This window comes from Tachyglossus aculeatus, chromosome 14 (genome assembly GCF_015852505.1).
Source record: "Tachyglossus aculeatus isolate mTacAcu1 chromosome 14, mTacAcu1.pri, whole genome shotgun sequence".
Lineage (NCBI taxonomy): Eukaryota > Metazoa > Chordata > Mammalia > Monotremata > Tachyglossidae > Tachyglossus > Tachyglossus aculeatus.
The window spans coordinates 30,092,374-30,106,725 of record NC_052079.1 but is presented as its reverse complement, the minus strand read 5'-3'; the positions used below and the strand labels follow the sequence as shown (position 1 = coordinate 30,106,725).

Here is a 14,352-nt window from a genome sequence, read left to right as displayed (position 1 = left end):
CTCGCAAGAATAAATGAAAAGCCAAGAAAAGTTAAGCCACCATCTGGATAGATTTTCACCGAACTGTGAGAGTTAGTTATAGGATTTTTTTTGTTTAATAAGAATTGGAGACTACTGAGTCAAAGCATGTTAAAACCAATAAGGACAGAAAAAATCACGTGCCTGTTTCTGTCTCCGAGAAAACACTTTACAGACATAATTATCTCGGTGACTGGAAGTCACTGAAGCAACGATAATTTATAAATGTGATCAACAGTGAAGGAATTGCAAATCACAAATTATATTTATTTTGTCACCATAGTGCACACAAGGAGGTGAGGTGTAAGGAGCATTGTCTTCATGTACAAAAGAAAAATTAAGATGCCGGATTGCTAGAAAGGGAACAATTTGAGATGCATAAACACTACATTTCTATTAGAGCTCTTCACTCTTCTTGACTACGCTCCAAGGGCTATCTTATATGACATTCTGTATTATGTGTGATATTCGCAGGGTGGATAAGTACCATTTGACACAATCATCATTCCTCTTTAATGACTCAAATGACTCCTCGAGCTCCTGATTAGAAGCTACAATCAATAGATGAATCCTACTGGGGCACTAATCATTTTGCTTTACAGCTTTTGCTCTCAAATCTTTCCAAGATAGGTTTGAATTACCTCATTCACTGCTTCCTGAAAAGCTGAATCTCTGTCAGATGCAGTGTATTTTATTTAGAGTGCTTTATTGATCAAATACTGTTTTTCCACAGTTATCATAACTTCGTTATGCACAGGGAATGCCTCTTCCAACACCGTTGTATTGGACTCTCCCAGGCACTTGGTACAGTACTCTGCACATAGTTTGCATTAAATAAACACCATCTATGGTGATTGGTGTCATGGATTTGATGGTGCCACCAGAGAGTTCTCTTCATGATATTGAGTTTATGCATCATCTCCTATCTCCATTTGTGGTGAATATGCTGCTGGAATTTGCCACAATCTCGTTATTCTCTTGTTATAGGTGAGCTTCAAAATTAGTGATTAGAAAAATTGTTTGAGAGAAGACTTGGATAGATGAAGAGTCCTAACCATTTTGATTAGTCTCCTAAGAAGCTTGCTCATTTCCCATTCAACAAAAGAGCCTAAAATGCATTTATATGGAGAATATAATTTCCCAGGTCAGACAAATAGAAAACTGAGAAGTACAATAATTTAAAAATGTCTCCCAGTGAAGGTCAGAGGGTTTGCAATTCTGGAAGTGTGGCGGTGGGCATGGAGGGGACCAGTAGATGACTATGACTAGTAACTTGAGTGGGTAACTGGAGTGGAGTGGTAGATGATATTCATTCATTCATTCACCCCGCCCTACCTCCTTCCCCTCACCACAGCACCCGTATATATGTTTGTACAGATTTATTACCCTATTTTACTTGTACATATTTACTATTCTATTTATTTTGTTAATATGTTTTGTTTTGTTGTCTGTCTCCCCCTTCTAGACTATGAGCCCATTGTTGGGTAGGAACCATCTCTATATGTTGCCAACTTGTACTTCCCAAGCACTTAGTACAGTGCTCTGCACACAGTAAGTGCTCAATAAATACGATTGAATGAATGAATGAATTCAATCGTATTTATTGAGCACTTTGTGCAGAGCACAGTACTAAGCGCTTGGGAAGTACAAGTTGGCAACATATAGAGATGGTCCCTACCCAACAACGGGCTCACAGTCTAGAAGGGGAAACTTCCCACATCCAAGGAAGGGAAAGAGAGAGATGGGGCAGATAGAATGATGCAAAAGCAGAATTGGGGAATGAGAAGGAAACTGAATCCTCGCCCTTCCCCAGTGGGTCTTGGGGAATGGGAGAGGAGGTACCCCTCAGAGAGCATTAGGAGAGACAATCTCATCTCCGGAGAGCCAGGTTTCTGTGATGGTGAGGAGGAGCAGTGATTGGGACAGGAACAGGTCAGGGATAAAGGGAAGCTTACCCATGATGGATTTGGGGTTTCACAGGCTGCATTTGGCTGGGGCAGGGGGTGGGGGTGAGGGGAATTGGGAGAGGGGACCCTAAGAGGGGTGAAATGATGGAGGTACTGGGAAGGAACAGCAGGGATGGGCTGATTAAAGAGAGGCAATATGATGGAGTTAGAGAAGTTTATGGATTACAGATGAGGTTGTCAGTAGCAATAAGTGCAATTATCTGGTCGTTTTGTTGATTAACTACTGAATTGAGTGAGAGTGCATCCTTGAGAGTGAGGAGGCAAATGTTTAGGAGTAAAAAGAGGAATGGGTTGATTTGAAGGCAGTCAGCTGTTGTTATGTAAAAAGCCAGGTATTTTGTCACCAGGGTGTCTGACAGCCACACCTGTCTTGTGTTCTCCACTTTGGACTGATTTAGGCCTGAGGAAGGGGGAGAAATGATGAAGAAATGGTCACAGCAGATCGGGAGTGAAATCTATGTGTCCCGGTGGGAGGATGGTAGGCAATGGTTCCTTCCAATGTTAGATGTCCTGGGTTAGCTGAGGCAGCTCAGTAGAGAGAGACCTCAGTGTCCTCAGACAGCTATCTGTCCTAGACGACGTTCAATGTTCTATATGCGGAAGAGAGAATGTATTTGGCACCTCTTCTACCTCCAACTGTCTCCTCCTCGCTGTGCTCATTTGCTGCTTTTGCGCAGCACAAATGAAATGCAAATGGACTTTTTAATGGGATGGAGCCTGCAGATGTATCCATAAGCATTTTTTGATAAACATAATGATGAAAAAGAAAACACAATAATAATTATTGTGGTACGTGTTTGTTTACAGTGTGCCAAGCACTATACTTAGCACTGGCCTAGGTACAAGATAAGTTAGTCACAGTACCTGTGCCCCATGGGCTCACAATATAAGTAGCAGGGAGTAGGATTTAATCCCCATTTTTCAGATGGGGTCAGAGGCACAGAGAAGGTAAGTGATTTGTCCAAAAATATACAACAAACAAGTGATAGAGCCAGAATTAGAACCCCATTCCTCTGATTCTCAAGCCTGAAATTGTTCCATTACCCTATTCTGCTTCACACAACCTAGCACAGAAATATATTAAAAGTGAAGAGAAATTCAATTTCAGATAGAAACGGTCCAATAATCAATGTCGATTTACAAAATATCTATTTTGAACAATTAAGACTGACCTAGTTCTAAAAGCCCTAAACTGAAACAGTCTTCTAAAATCACAGGATGAAACTGTGTAGTAGTAAGATCTGGACTAAGCATTTATACAGCTATTTACATTTCCTTAGTTCTTTTCGGCCTATAATTCTGAAATACTACATTCCTCGTGCCCCAGGCAAAGAGCTTTTCCACTGTTGGCAGAGGAGACAGCCTCCTCCAGACTGTTGTTCCAAATGATTCCTCCATGCCTTCCTGTCTAGCAGTAAATATAGTTGTTGATGGCTACTCCGTTCATACTGGCCCGCTCGTTCTATTGCATTCTCTCAAGTGCTTATTGTAAGACTGTGCTTTGAACCTTATGCACATCAGTAAAGTGGTTCTTAAGGACATTTGTGGACAGGGAGGGGCATCCACAATGACCTTCTAATGCCCTGGTCAAACCCAAGAACATTGGGAAGGGATGGGGAACCGGCATTGAGGATGGAAGGGGATTTACTCACCATTAACACATTACCAGGTTCAGTCCTCTGCTTGTCTCCAAAATGCATATTTGCTGTTGGGTTACCATAACCTTGGAGATATTTGATTGAAATGTATTTCCTCATAATTATTAGTAGATGTGGCTAGACTTGTGTTATGCCTGTGCATTCCTTACATGTGTTTCTAATTTGTCCTCTCCCACCTACTGCAATTAGTATGCTAACCTCATATTTCTGACACACTGTTTTAGTTTTCAAAGTGAGTTCTGAGAACGCAACATGCATTTATGTGGTTGTCATTGTTCCCACCAACACAAGCAGAAAAATCCCAAGGCTGCAACCCTTTGCTGTGGGTGGAGATAAAGCCAACTCCTAATGATGATTTCCTTGTCATTCCAGTTGGTAGCATCTTACGCATCTCTTGGTTCACTCCCACGTAATATAACAGATTGAAAGTATTTTCCCTAAATCTTTTTTTATCCCGTACTTGCAAATGCCTCCCCCACAATTTATTTTTGATTCTATATTGTCCTGAATGTAAAAAGCTAACTCTCAATAATAAACTCTATCTTCCTTTTTCATAGACTGTTGTTTCAAGCCCTCCCTTCCTGATGTCCCTCCTGCTTCTAAACCTGAACCACAAGGTGTAAATCATTTGTGCAAAAGCTTTTGCTTCAGTGTCAACTCCTTTAAATTGAATTTGGAATGAGGCCCTAAGTGTTAGGAACCTCAATAATTTTGATTAAAAATGAGGGCAAATCATTCTGATATAAAGACATTTATCTGCTTCTTAATAAATTCTTGAAAAGCCCCACTTTAAGAAAACACACACTATAATGCCCCTTATAACACCCCCCCACACACATAAACACACACATACATATCATCCAAGCCATTTCTTCCAACACCGTGACCCTCTGTCCAAACAGGCTTGTGATGTTGGCAGAACATTCCTTAATTCTCTGAGAATGTTTTAACCAAAATGAACTGTGAAAACATGCTTAATGTCAGATCTGAGTGTTAGTATTCATGAATATTGATAAGTAACTGACTTCGACTCTGTATGATTCTTTGTTCCCTGCAAGCTGTGTCTGTCTGATTTTCTCTTTCTCTTATCTACCTCTATCTAGCCTTTACTTGCCTCCTTCTCTGCCTACATTTTGGATTAAAGTCCCCATACCCTCGCGAATAGCAATGAACCTATATGAAATTAAGGGAGCTAGTTCTATTCTCCAAATGCAATTCCTTATTTTCTAACTGATAATTAATCGTTCAGTATTAACAATCAATTTGTCAGTAATGTGCAGCCAGTTTACAGATATGAGAGGATGGCAGTGAACCATCCACAGGAATGAATTGGCATAACTGTTTTAAATGTTAATCAATCGTATTGATTGATTTCCAGCTCCACCACTGGTTTCTGTGTGACCCTGGGCAAGTCACTTAACTTCTCTGTGTCTCAGTTACCTCATCTGTAAAGTGGGGATTAAGACTATGAACCCCACATGAGACATGGACTGTGTCCAGTCTGATTAGCTTGTATCTACCCCAGCATTTAGTAAAGTGCCTAGAAAACAATAAATACTTAACAGATATTTATTGAGCACTTAATGTATGCAGAGCACTGAACTAAGCACTTGATAGAGTACAATGTAACAGAGCTGGCAGACATTTTCCTTTCCCACACTGAGTTTACAGTCTAGAGGGGAAGACAGATATTACTATCAATGAATGAATTACAGATATATACACAAATGCTATGGGGCTGAGCGAGGGGTGAATAAATGGTGCAAATCCAAGACCAAGGGTGATGCAGAAGGGTGTGGGAAAAGAGAAAATGAGAGTCTAATCAGTGAAGGCCTCTTGGAGGTGATGTGCCTCAGTAAGGCTTTGAAGGTGGGGAAAGTGATTGTCTGTTGATTTTGAAGAGGGGGGGAGTTCCAGGCCAGAGGCAGGACATGGGAAAGAAGTTAGAGGAGAAAAGTATGTGGGCTGGATTGTAGTAGAAAGTCAAGGAGATATCATAGCAAGGGTGATTCAGTATTTTAAAGCCCATGGAAAGGAGCGTCTGTTTGATGTGGAGGTAGATGGGCAACCACTGGGAGTTCCTAATGAGTGAGGAATACATGGACTAACCTCTTTGTAGAAAAATGAGCTGGGCAGCATAGTGAAATGTGGACTGGAGTGGGTAGAGACAGGAGGCAAGGAGGTCACATGAAGTCTGACAGAGTAGTCAAGGCGGGATAGAATGAAAGCTTGGATTAATGTGGTGGCAGATGGAGAGGAAAGGGTATATTTTATTGATGTTGGGAAGGTTGAATTGACAGGATTTGGGACAGATTTAATATGTTGGTTAACGAGAAAAAGGACTCAAGTATAACGCCAAGGTTGCAGGCCCATGAGACAGGGAGAATGGTAGTGCTATCTACACTGAGTGGAAAGTCAGAGGGAGAATGGGGTATTTTGTGGGAAGATAAAGAGCATTGTTTTGGGCATGTTAAGTGTGAAGTATTGGTGAGACATCGAAGTAGTGTTGTCCTGAAGATAGGAGGAAATGCTGGACTGCAGAGAAGGAAAGATAGGGAAGCAAGTTAGTTCATTTCGGAAGAGATGGTGGTGTTGAGGGTATCAGTTTGGTCATCAAGGGAAGGTAGTTTGGATATGGGATCTAAATGGGACATGATGACTTGAGAAAATTGGAGGGAGTAAACAATGGGAGGTCTCTGTGGGGAAGCAGGACATATTTGCGGGGAAGGGTTATGTGGGGAGAAGACAGGTGAGGAGGTTGTGGTAGGATAGAGGAATGTCAGGGTTGGTGAGGACAGCTAGAGATTGAACAGTGGCCAGAGATAATGAGATCGAGTGTGTGTCCAAGTTGGAGAATGGGCAGGGTCTAATGGAGCAGGAGGTCAGTGGAAATGAATGTTAGGAACCGTCCAGCAGAAGGGTTTTCAGAACATCCATGTGAATACTGGTAGAATAGCAGTAGTAGTATTAATTAAGTGCCTGTTTGGTGTTGTGTACTGTGTCAAAGCACCATACTAGGTGCTAGGGAAAAATGGAATAAACAAGTGACCTATTATCTGCCTACAATTGGCCTATATTTTTAAAAGAGGAGATAAAAATAAAAATATTTACAACCAGTGTGACCCAAAGAAATTATTGAATAAGCATAGATGGGTATAAAGTCATTAAGGGCAAGCAGCATAGCCTAGTGGAAAGAGCATGGACCTGAGTGTCAGAAGGACCTGGGTTCTAATCCTAGCTCCACCGCTTGTCTGCTGTGTGACCTTGAGCAAGTCACTTCACTTCTCTGTGCTTCAGTTGCCTCATCTGTAAAATGGGGAATAAAACTATGAGCCCTATAGGGACAGGGACTGTGTCCAATCCAATTTGATTGAATCCACCCCAGCACTTTGTAGAGTGCCTGACACATAACAAGTGCTTAACAAATACCACAGTTGCTATTATTATTTTTACAGGGATGAAGAAGTTTATACGTCCTAGAGTCGGCTGATGAACTGTATAGTTTAGGATGCTAGAAAATTAATCTGAGAAAGTTTATTGGAGAAGGTGGGATTTTAGTAGGGCTAAGAATGCAGGGAGAGCCATGGTCCGTTGGATTTGGGGAAGGACGGAGAGAGTTCCAGAGTGGAACAACACTGTCAGTGAGTGGACAGAAACAAGATAGAAGAGAATGAAGTACAGTTAGAAGATTGGCTTGAGAGGAATGGAGAGAGCAAATTAAGGCATAGTGGGGTAAAGAAAGCAGGTAGGTAAGGTGGGGCCAGATGGTGGAGAACCTTAAGGCCAGATGGTGGAGAACCTTAAGGCCAACTGTGAGGAGTTTTTGTTTAATGTGGAGAGACGTGGGGAGCCAGTGCTGGGTTTTGAGGACAGAAATGATATAGATGAATGATGCTTCAGGAGATCGATTTATACAGAAGGCTGTAGAATAGATTGGTGGTGGGATCAGGGAGGCTTAGTGACCAGTGAGGGGCCTGTTGCAATAGTTCAGGTACAATATGACCAGAACTTAGACCAGGGCAGTAATTCTTTTCTTTGTCTTAATTTTTCTTTTCTTCCTTTATCCTGCAAGTTCCTCTGTACAACCTTTTCTCCAGTAAGTACCCACCGTTCTCCTTTCACACGAACAGAATAACTAATATTGTTGTGAGAAATGAGGAATGATAAATAAGCAGGTTTCCCTTTTTGAAATTATGGGTTTTTTTCCATTCATTCATTAAATCATATTTATTGAGCACTTACTATGTGCAAAGCACTGTACTAAGTGCTTGGGAGAGCAATATAACAATTAACAGATACATTCCCTGCCCACAGCAAACTTATAGTATAGAGGTGGCACCTCTGTCACCAAACGCTTGAAACAGTGCTTGCCACACAGTGAGTGCTTAGCAAGTACCACAATCATTATTGTTATTATTATTATTATTATAAAACAGCTACTCTAACCTCCAGTCCCAGTCCCTTTCCATTAGGCCATGCTGCTTGCTTCTGCCCTGAGACATTTCTACTTGACCCTGATAAATCCTTTGTAGTTCCTAAGATTCTGAAAACAGTGTAGAAATTAGTGGTAGCAGAATTAGGTGAGTCATCATCTCCAGTACTCTGTCTAACTTGGAATGATTCATCTTTTGTAAACCTCCTCCTCTTCCTAGCTTTCCCATTTTCATTCACAGCTGCACTATCCTCCTTGACCCAGAAACCTGCCACATTGGTTTCCACTTGAACGCTCCACTGTTTAGTTCATTCATTCAGGCGTATTTATTGAGAGTTTACTGTATGCAGATGAAATGTACTAAGTGCTTGGGAGATTACAACAAAAAACAGACATGTTTCCTGCCCGTAGAGAGCTTACAGTCTAGAGGATTTGGTTCTCACTTTAGCTCTACTGCCTGATTTGCCTGAACTACCTACACTCCAATTCCCAAATGTAATCCTAGTCCAAGCTCTGGCATGATACAGTTAGACTGTCCTATTACCACATTCTCTGCTCTTCCTGCTTCCAGTCTCTCCCCTCTCTAATCCATACCATTTGTTGTTGCATATACTCTCCCAAGTGCTTAATACAGTCCGTTGCATACAGGAAGCACTCAATAAATACAACTGAATTTATGGATCGTCTTCTCGAAGCATTAATTGACACCTATCAATTTGCTAAAAATCCTCCACTGACTTTCCATTTCCCTCCTCATCAAGCACAGCTCCTCATGCAGAGAACTTCCCTGACTAAGCCCTCCTTTCCTCTTCTCACAAGCCCTTCTGAGTCATCCTGACTTGCTCCCTTTCTTCATCCCCCCTCCCAACCCCATGACACTTATGTACATATCTGTAATTTATTTATTGATACTCATGTCTGTCTCCCCCTCACTGTGGTCAGGGAATGTGTCTGTTTATTGTTATATTGTACTCTCCTAAGCACTTAAAGTGCTCTATATAAAGTAAATGCACAATAAATATGACAGTGAATGAATTCAAGACTGTCCACCATCTCACACATCTGTTTTCTTCACCTTAGCTGGTTCTTTTCATTTTGTCCAAAGAAATGATCTAACTGTACTTTGTCCTTGAGTCTCCAGCATGGAATAATAATAAAAAAAAGAAATAGTTCCTGCTCTCAAAGGGCGTACACGTGCCTAAACAGTCTGGTCTAAGAACTCTAGAATATACCAATATGCAAATCAGTTAAAAATATTTGAGTAAGTGGAACAATACTAAGCTTCCCAGCAAAAATAATTTCTATTTCAGAGTCACTAGCAGTAGAGGAATCTCTGGTGGGAGAGATATTGAAGGATTTAAAAACTGGCATCACGGCAAATCCATTTACTCCATTTACCAGTCACTGGGACCCACCCCGTCCACTGCTCCCCATGTCACTGGAACTCCCTTCAGGCCTTGCTTCAGCCAGGGAGAGACACAGGAATCAGCAGCATAAGTCCTTCTCGATTTTTTTTTAATCCCAGCCCCATAATACATATCTATATTCTTTTAATCTACTTCATTGTCTATCACACCCTGTAAACTGTAAGCTGCTTTTGGGCAGGGATAATATTTACACATTGTTGCACTGTACTTGCCCAAGTGTTTAGTACAGTGTTCTGTACACAGTAAGCACTCAATAAATTCTGCAGGTTAACTTTGTAGAAGATTGGGAAGGCCGCAGCTGGACTTTAGAGACTCTCAAATTAATTTGGAAGAAATCTGAAACTCTGCTCCTCTAGCCATAGTGCCATATTACTCGTGTCAATTAATTCATCAATCAATATCTCATTCATGAACCATTTTCCCAGCATGATAGGCACTTAAGAAATACAAATACTATTAAATAATTATGTGCGTCTCCATAGTCCTTTACCAGAAATAAACCGATTCATTTTGCTTTTTTTGTCACTGCCCACTATAAACAGATTGCTTCTTTCACAAAGAGTGATTCTTTTAAGGAGTAAAAGAGGACATTCCAGGTTCTTGGAGTTTTGTATCTTATTCTTAGGACTAACAAGTATTTCAGTTGTTTTTGGTTCTTTGAAACTATTCTCTGGAACCTACTGCAAGGATAATACTAATTCTGCTATTCAAAAAGACTTGTGTGTATATGCAACATAGGAAGGCTGGGACTCTGCTTCAGATGTGGTTTTGGATCTACAGCTTGGGAGAGCTTTCTGGTGCTGTTTACTAGCATCCTCTTCTGTCTAAACTCTTTGAGCCTCTCAGGTGATGTGGCAAAGAATGTCAGAGCCCAGTTTTCTTCTTCTCTGGGTAGTTATAGTGGGCTTTGTATTGCCACTGCTGTTGGTACTGAGTTGGATTTCTTCACACAGTACTACAAAAATCACCAAACAGGCCCACCATTTTTTCCCCAGGAATAATTGAGATTCTTTTAAAGCTCTTTATGTGTGTAAAGAAAGCACTGAGATAAGGCATGCAGTCCCCAGTCACTGTCCAAAGGGGAGATCTTTTGTTCCCATTTTACGGGTGAAGAAACTGAGGCACAGAAAAGTTAAATGACTTGCCCTAGGTCACCCAGGAGGCAAGTGAAGCAGCATGACATATTGGAGAGTGCACAGGCTGGGAGTCCGATGGAGCTGGGTTCTGATCCCTGCTCCACCACTTGTCTGCTGTGTGACCTTAGGCAAGTCACTTAACTTCTCTGTTCCAGTGTTACCTCATCTGTAAAATGGGGATGAAGACTGTGAGCCCATGTGGGACATGGACTGTGTCCATCCTGATTACCTCGTATCTGCCCCAGTGCTTCGAGCAGTACCTAGCACATAGTAAGAGCTTAACAAATACCATAAAAAAGTGGCGGAAATGGGATTCGAACCTAGGTTTCCTGTCTCTCAGTTCTGTGATCTTTCCACTTGGCCATCTTATCATCTATCAACACAAACGTTCAGTTCATCTCTCCCCACTCCTCAAGAACCTCTAATGACTGCCCATCCACCATCGCATGAAACAGAAACCCCTATCAGCTCTAAAGTACTCAGTTGGCTTGCCCCATCCTATGTCACTTCACTAGTGTCCTACTACTGCTCAGCCTGCACACTCCACTCTTCTGGTGCCAGCTTACTTACTGTGCCCCTTCCTATCTCATCTATTTCTCCACCAACCCCTATCCTAAATCTTCCCTCTAGTCTTGAAGTCCCGTCCCCTCCATATATTCCAGATGATCATTCTCTTCACCTTCAAGGTGTTAGTAAGGTCACAACTTCTCCAGGAGGCCTTCTCCGATTAAGCCCTCTTTTCCCCAGCACACTCTCTCTTCTGTGTCATCTATGCGCTCTGATCTGTGACATTTATACATTTGATATTCACTCTACCCTCTAACCCCATGCACTTATGTATATATCTTTTAATTATTCATTATAAGCTACTTATTCATATTAATGTATGTCACCCCCTCTAGACTGTAATCTCACTATGGGCATTGAACATTCCTGCTAATTCTGTTGTGCTGTACTCCCCCATTCCCAAAATCCTTATCCACATTGGCAATCTACAATTATGAAAAACAAATTTTCAGGTCCACAAAAATTGAACTAGCCTAGAATTTGGTTAGGTCCTTGTGGGTAGTGAATAAAAACTGCATGAAGAGGTTTCATGATCTAGTGGATAGAGTCTGGGCCTGGAGATCAGAAGGACTTGGGTTCTAATCCTTGCTCCACCACTTTTCTGCTGTGTGACCTTCGGCAAGCCATTTCACTTCTCTGTGCCTTAGTTACCTCATCTGTAAAATGGATGTTAAGACTCTGGGCCCCATGTGGGACAGGGACTGTGGCTAAACTGATGAGCGTATATGTTTTGTTATCTGTCTCCTGCTTATAGACTGTGAGCCCATTATTGGGTAAGGACCATCTCTATATGTTGCCGACTTGTATTTCCCAAGTGCTTAGTACAGTGCTCCGCACACAGTAAGTGCTCAATAAATATGATTGAACGAATGAAATTCTAGCTTTTAGTAAAGTGCCTGGCACATAGTAAGTGCCTAACAAAACCCTTTCTTTAAAAGTTGCTACATCTGTTTCTATCAGCTCAAACAACAGGCATTCCAAAAGAATGGACATTCAGAGAAAACGTGGCCACTGAACTCTTTATGAGTAGTGATCGTATCTGCCAACTTTACTGTATTGTACTCTCCAGGGTCTGTGCACAGTAAGCAGGCAGTGAATGCCATTGATTGATTTATTGCGCTAATATTTGGAAAGTTTATTTATTTCTCTTACTGAAATTTCTATGAGTTTCCCTATACAATGGAGCTATTGACTATATTCCTTCAAGAACTTAGTACAGTGATCTGCACACAGTACACGATCAGTAAATACCATTGAATGATGGTTTCTGGATGCAAATGCAGTTACAGTCAAGATGTTTGATTTTTCCAGTGTGTGTATATTTTCTTACATATTGGCATGTCACCATGTCACATATATATTTTATGATATCTTTTAATTAAAGTACTTTTTGGTGATGTGTATTTTCCTCTTTCTTCAGCGTTTGTCCAACGGTTCTATAGACTCTACCGATGACACTAGTCAAGTGGTGGAACTTCAGGAATTGCTCGAAAAGCAAAATTACGAAATGGCACAAATGAAAGAACGCTTGGCAGCCCTTTCTTCTCGAGTTGGAGAAGTAGAGCAGGAAGCGGAGACAGCAAGAAAGGATCTCATTAAAACAGAAGAAATGAATACTAAATATCAGCGGGATATTAGAGAGGTAAGAGGTTCACTTTCTGCTCTTCCCTCTTGATGCTGCACCAGCCATAATATTGTCATAATTTTAATTTTTACCATCTTCTGAATAGTCTTCAGAAGTATATCATTATCATAATGCTAGTGGTATGTGGCAGAGCACTGTGCTAAGTGCAGGGGACAATGCAATACAATCAGATGAGGCAGTCCCTGTCCAATGTGGAGGTGCCAGATTTTCATTTTGAGTATGTGGGTGGAGAGGGCATAGGAGACTTGGGTAGGGGAAAGTTTCAAAAAGATAATATGCCAGACAACCTCCATTTTGGCCTCTTCAGCCCTGATTGAGATAGGGACTTTGTCAGAACTGATTCATTGGTATCTAACCGAGAGCGTAGAATAGTGCTTGGAATAGTAAGTGCTTACAATATAATAATGATAATATCATAGTCATGAACATGATGATATTGGCCATTCAAATCTTGTCTTAGACCTATGATGAGAAAGCCTGGGGATTCCTCCTCAAACAGCTGTGAAGTTCCATCCCCCTAACGCCCCTGCAGAATGGGCACCTATCTGTACATTTAACAAGGATGAAAAAAAAAAGGCATCACCTGTGCAAATTCTCATCAGAAAATCTCTCAGAGTCATCTATCATGACTTAAAGCCCATTTGATTTTGTTCCACTTCAGGCATACAAAAAAAATGTAGAGAAAGGAAATATCTGATTTTTTTTTATTAAGTGAAAATATCCAAAATGTACACAGGGTACTGTAGAATAATTTTGGAGCAGATTCAAATAAGTTTGTCTCTCATGGGCCTCAGAGACTCAGCAAGTGAATTGCAATTTTTCAACTCCAAGAATTGCATAAATTCAGTTCTGCCGGAACCCATTTGACCCTACATAATTTGGCCACAACATGATGACAGAATTAGGGTACTTTTAGCAGACACTGTGAGTCTGCTGGGATATGGCACATTCCAAAGTCAGGAGAAACGATCGTGTAAATGTGCATAATGGAGGTATGTTTTCCATTAGGGAGGTTCTACATGAATGCAACCTCCACAGAGTAGAAAAATGGGCTGTATTATAAAATAGGTGTATTCGCATGTAACAGAAATGCACACTCACAAAGCCTTCTCATTTTTTTCTGGCTCTATCAGCTCTGAACAAAGTAAAGATGTTGAAAAAAGGCTTGTTCAAAGAGATATGATAAAGTAGATTTTGATTCATGAAAATACTGTCAGTGGGAATAGTAACCTTGGAACACATGCCAGTTCAAACTCCCACAGGTACTCCTAAATAAACATAATCATGGAAACCCTGTACTTTCAAGTGAGGCAAGCACAACTACAGTAAAACCATTATTGTCGTGGGCATTTACTGTGACTCTAGCAGTGGGATGATATAGTGGACTTGTCCGTGAACAATCAGGAAGCATAACCCTCAGATGTTTGCGAGCGTGTTTACTGAGCACTGACTGGGCAGAGCCATGTTTCCCCACTCCATGTCATACAGAAATGCCTCACCAT

The 14,352-nt window shown here is 41.1% G+C and overlaps 1 protein-coding gene across 4 annotated transcripts in view; it reads left to right on the top strand.

The window, feature by feature from the left end:
* Positions 1–14,352, top strand: part of PPFIA2 (PTPRF interacting protein alpha 2) — a 455,622-nt gene that overhangs the window by 319,801 nt on the left and 121,469 nt on the right. For all 4 annotated transcript variants that reach the window (XM_038756973.1, XM_038756972.1, XM_038756975.1 and 1 more), the window contains one exon: positions 12,626–12,847. In XM_038756973.1, the coding sequence (XP_038612901.1) occupies positions 12,626–12,847 (222 nt within the window). The remainder of the gene's footprint in view (positions 1–12,625; positions 12,848–14,352) is intronic.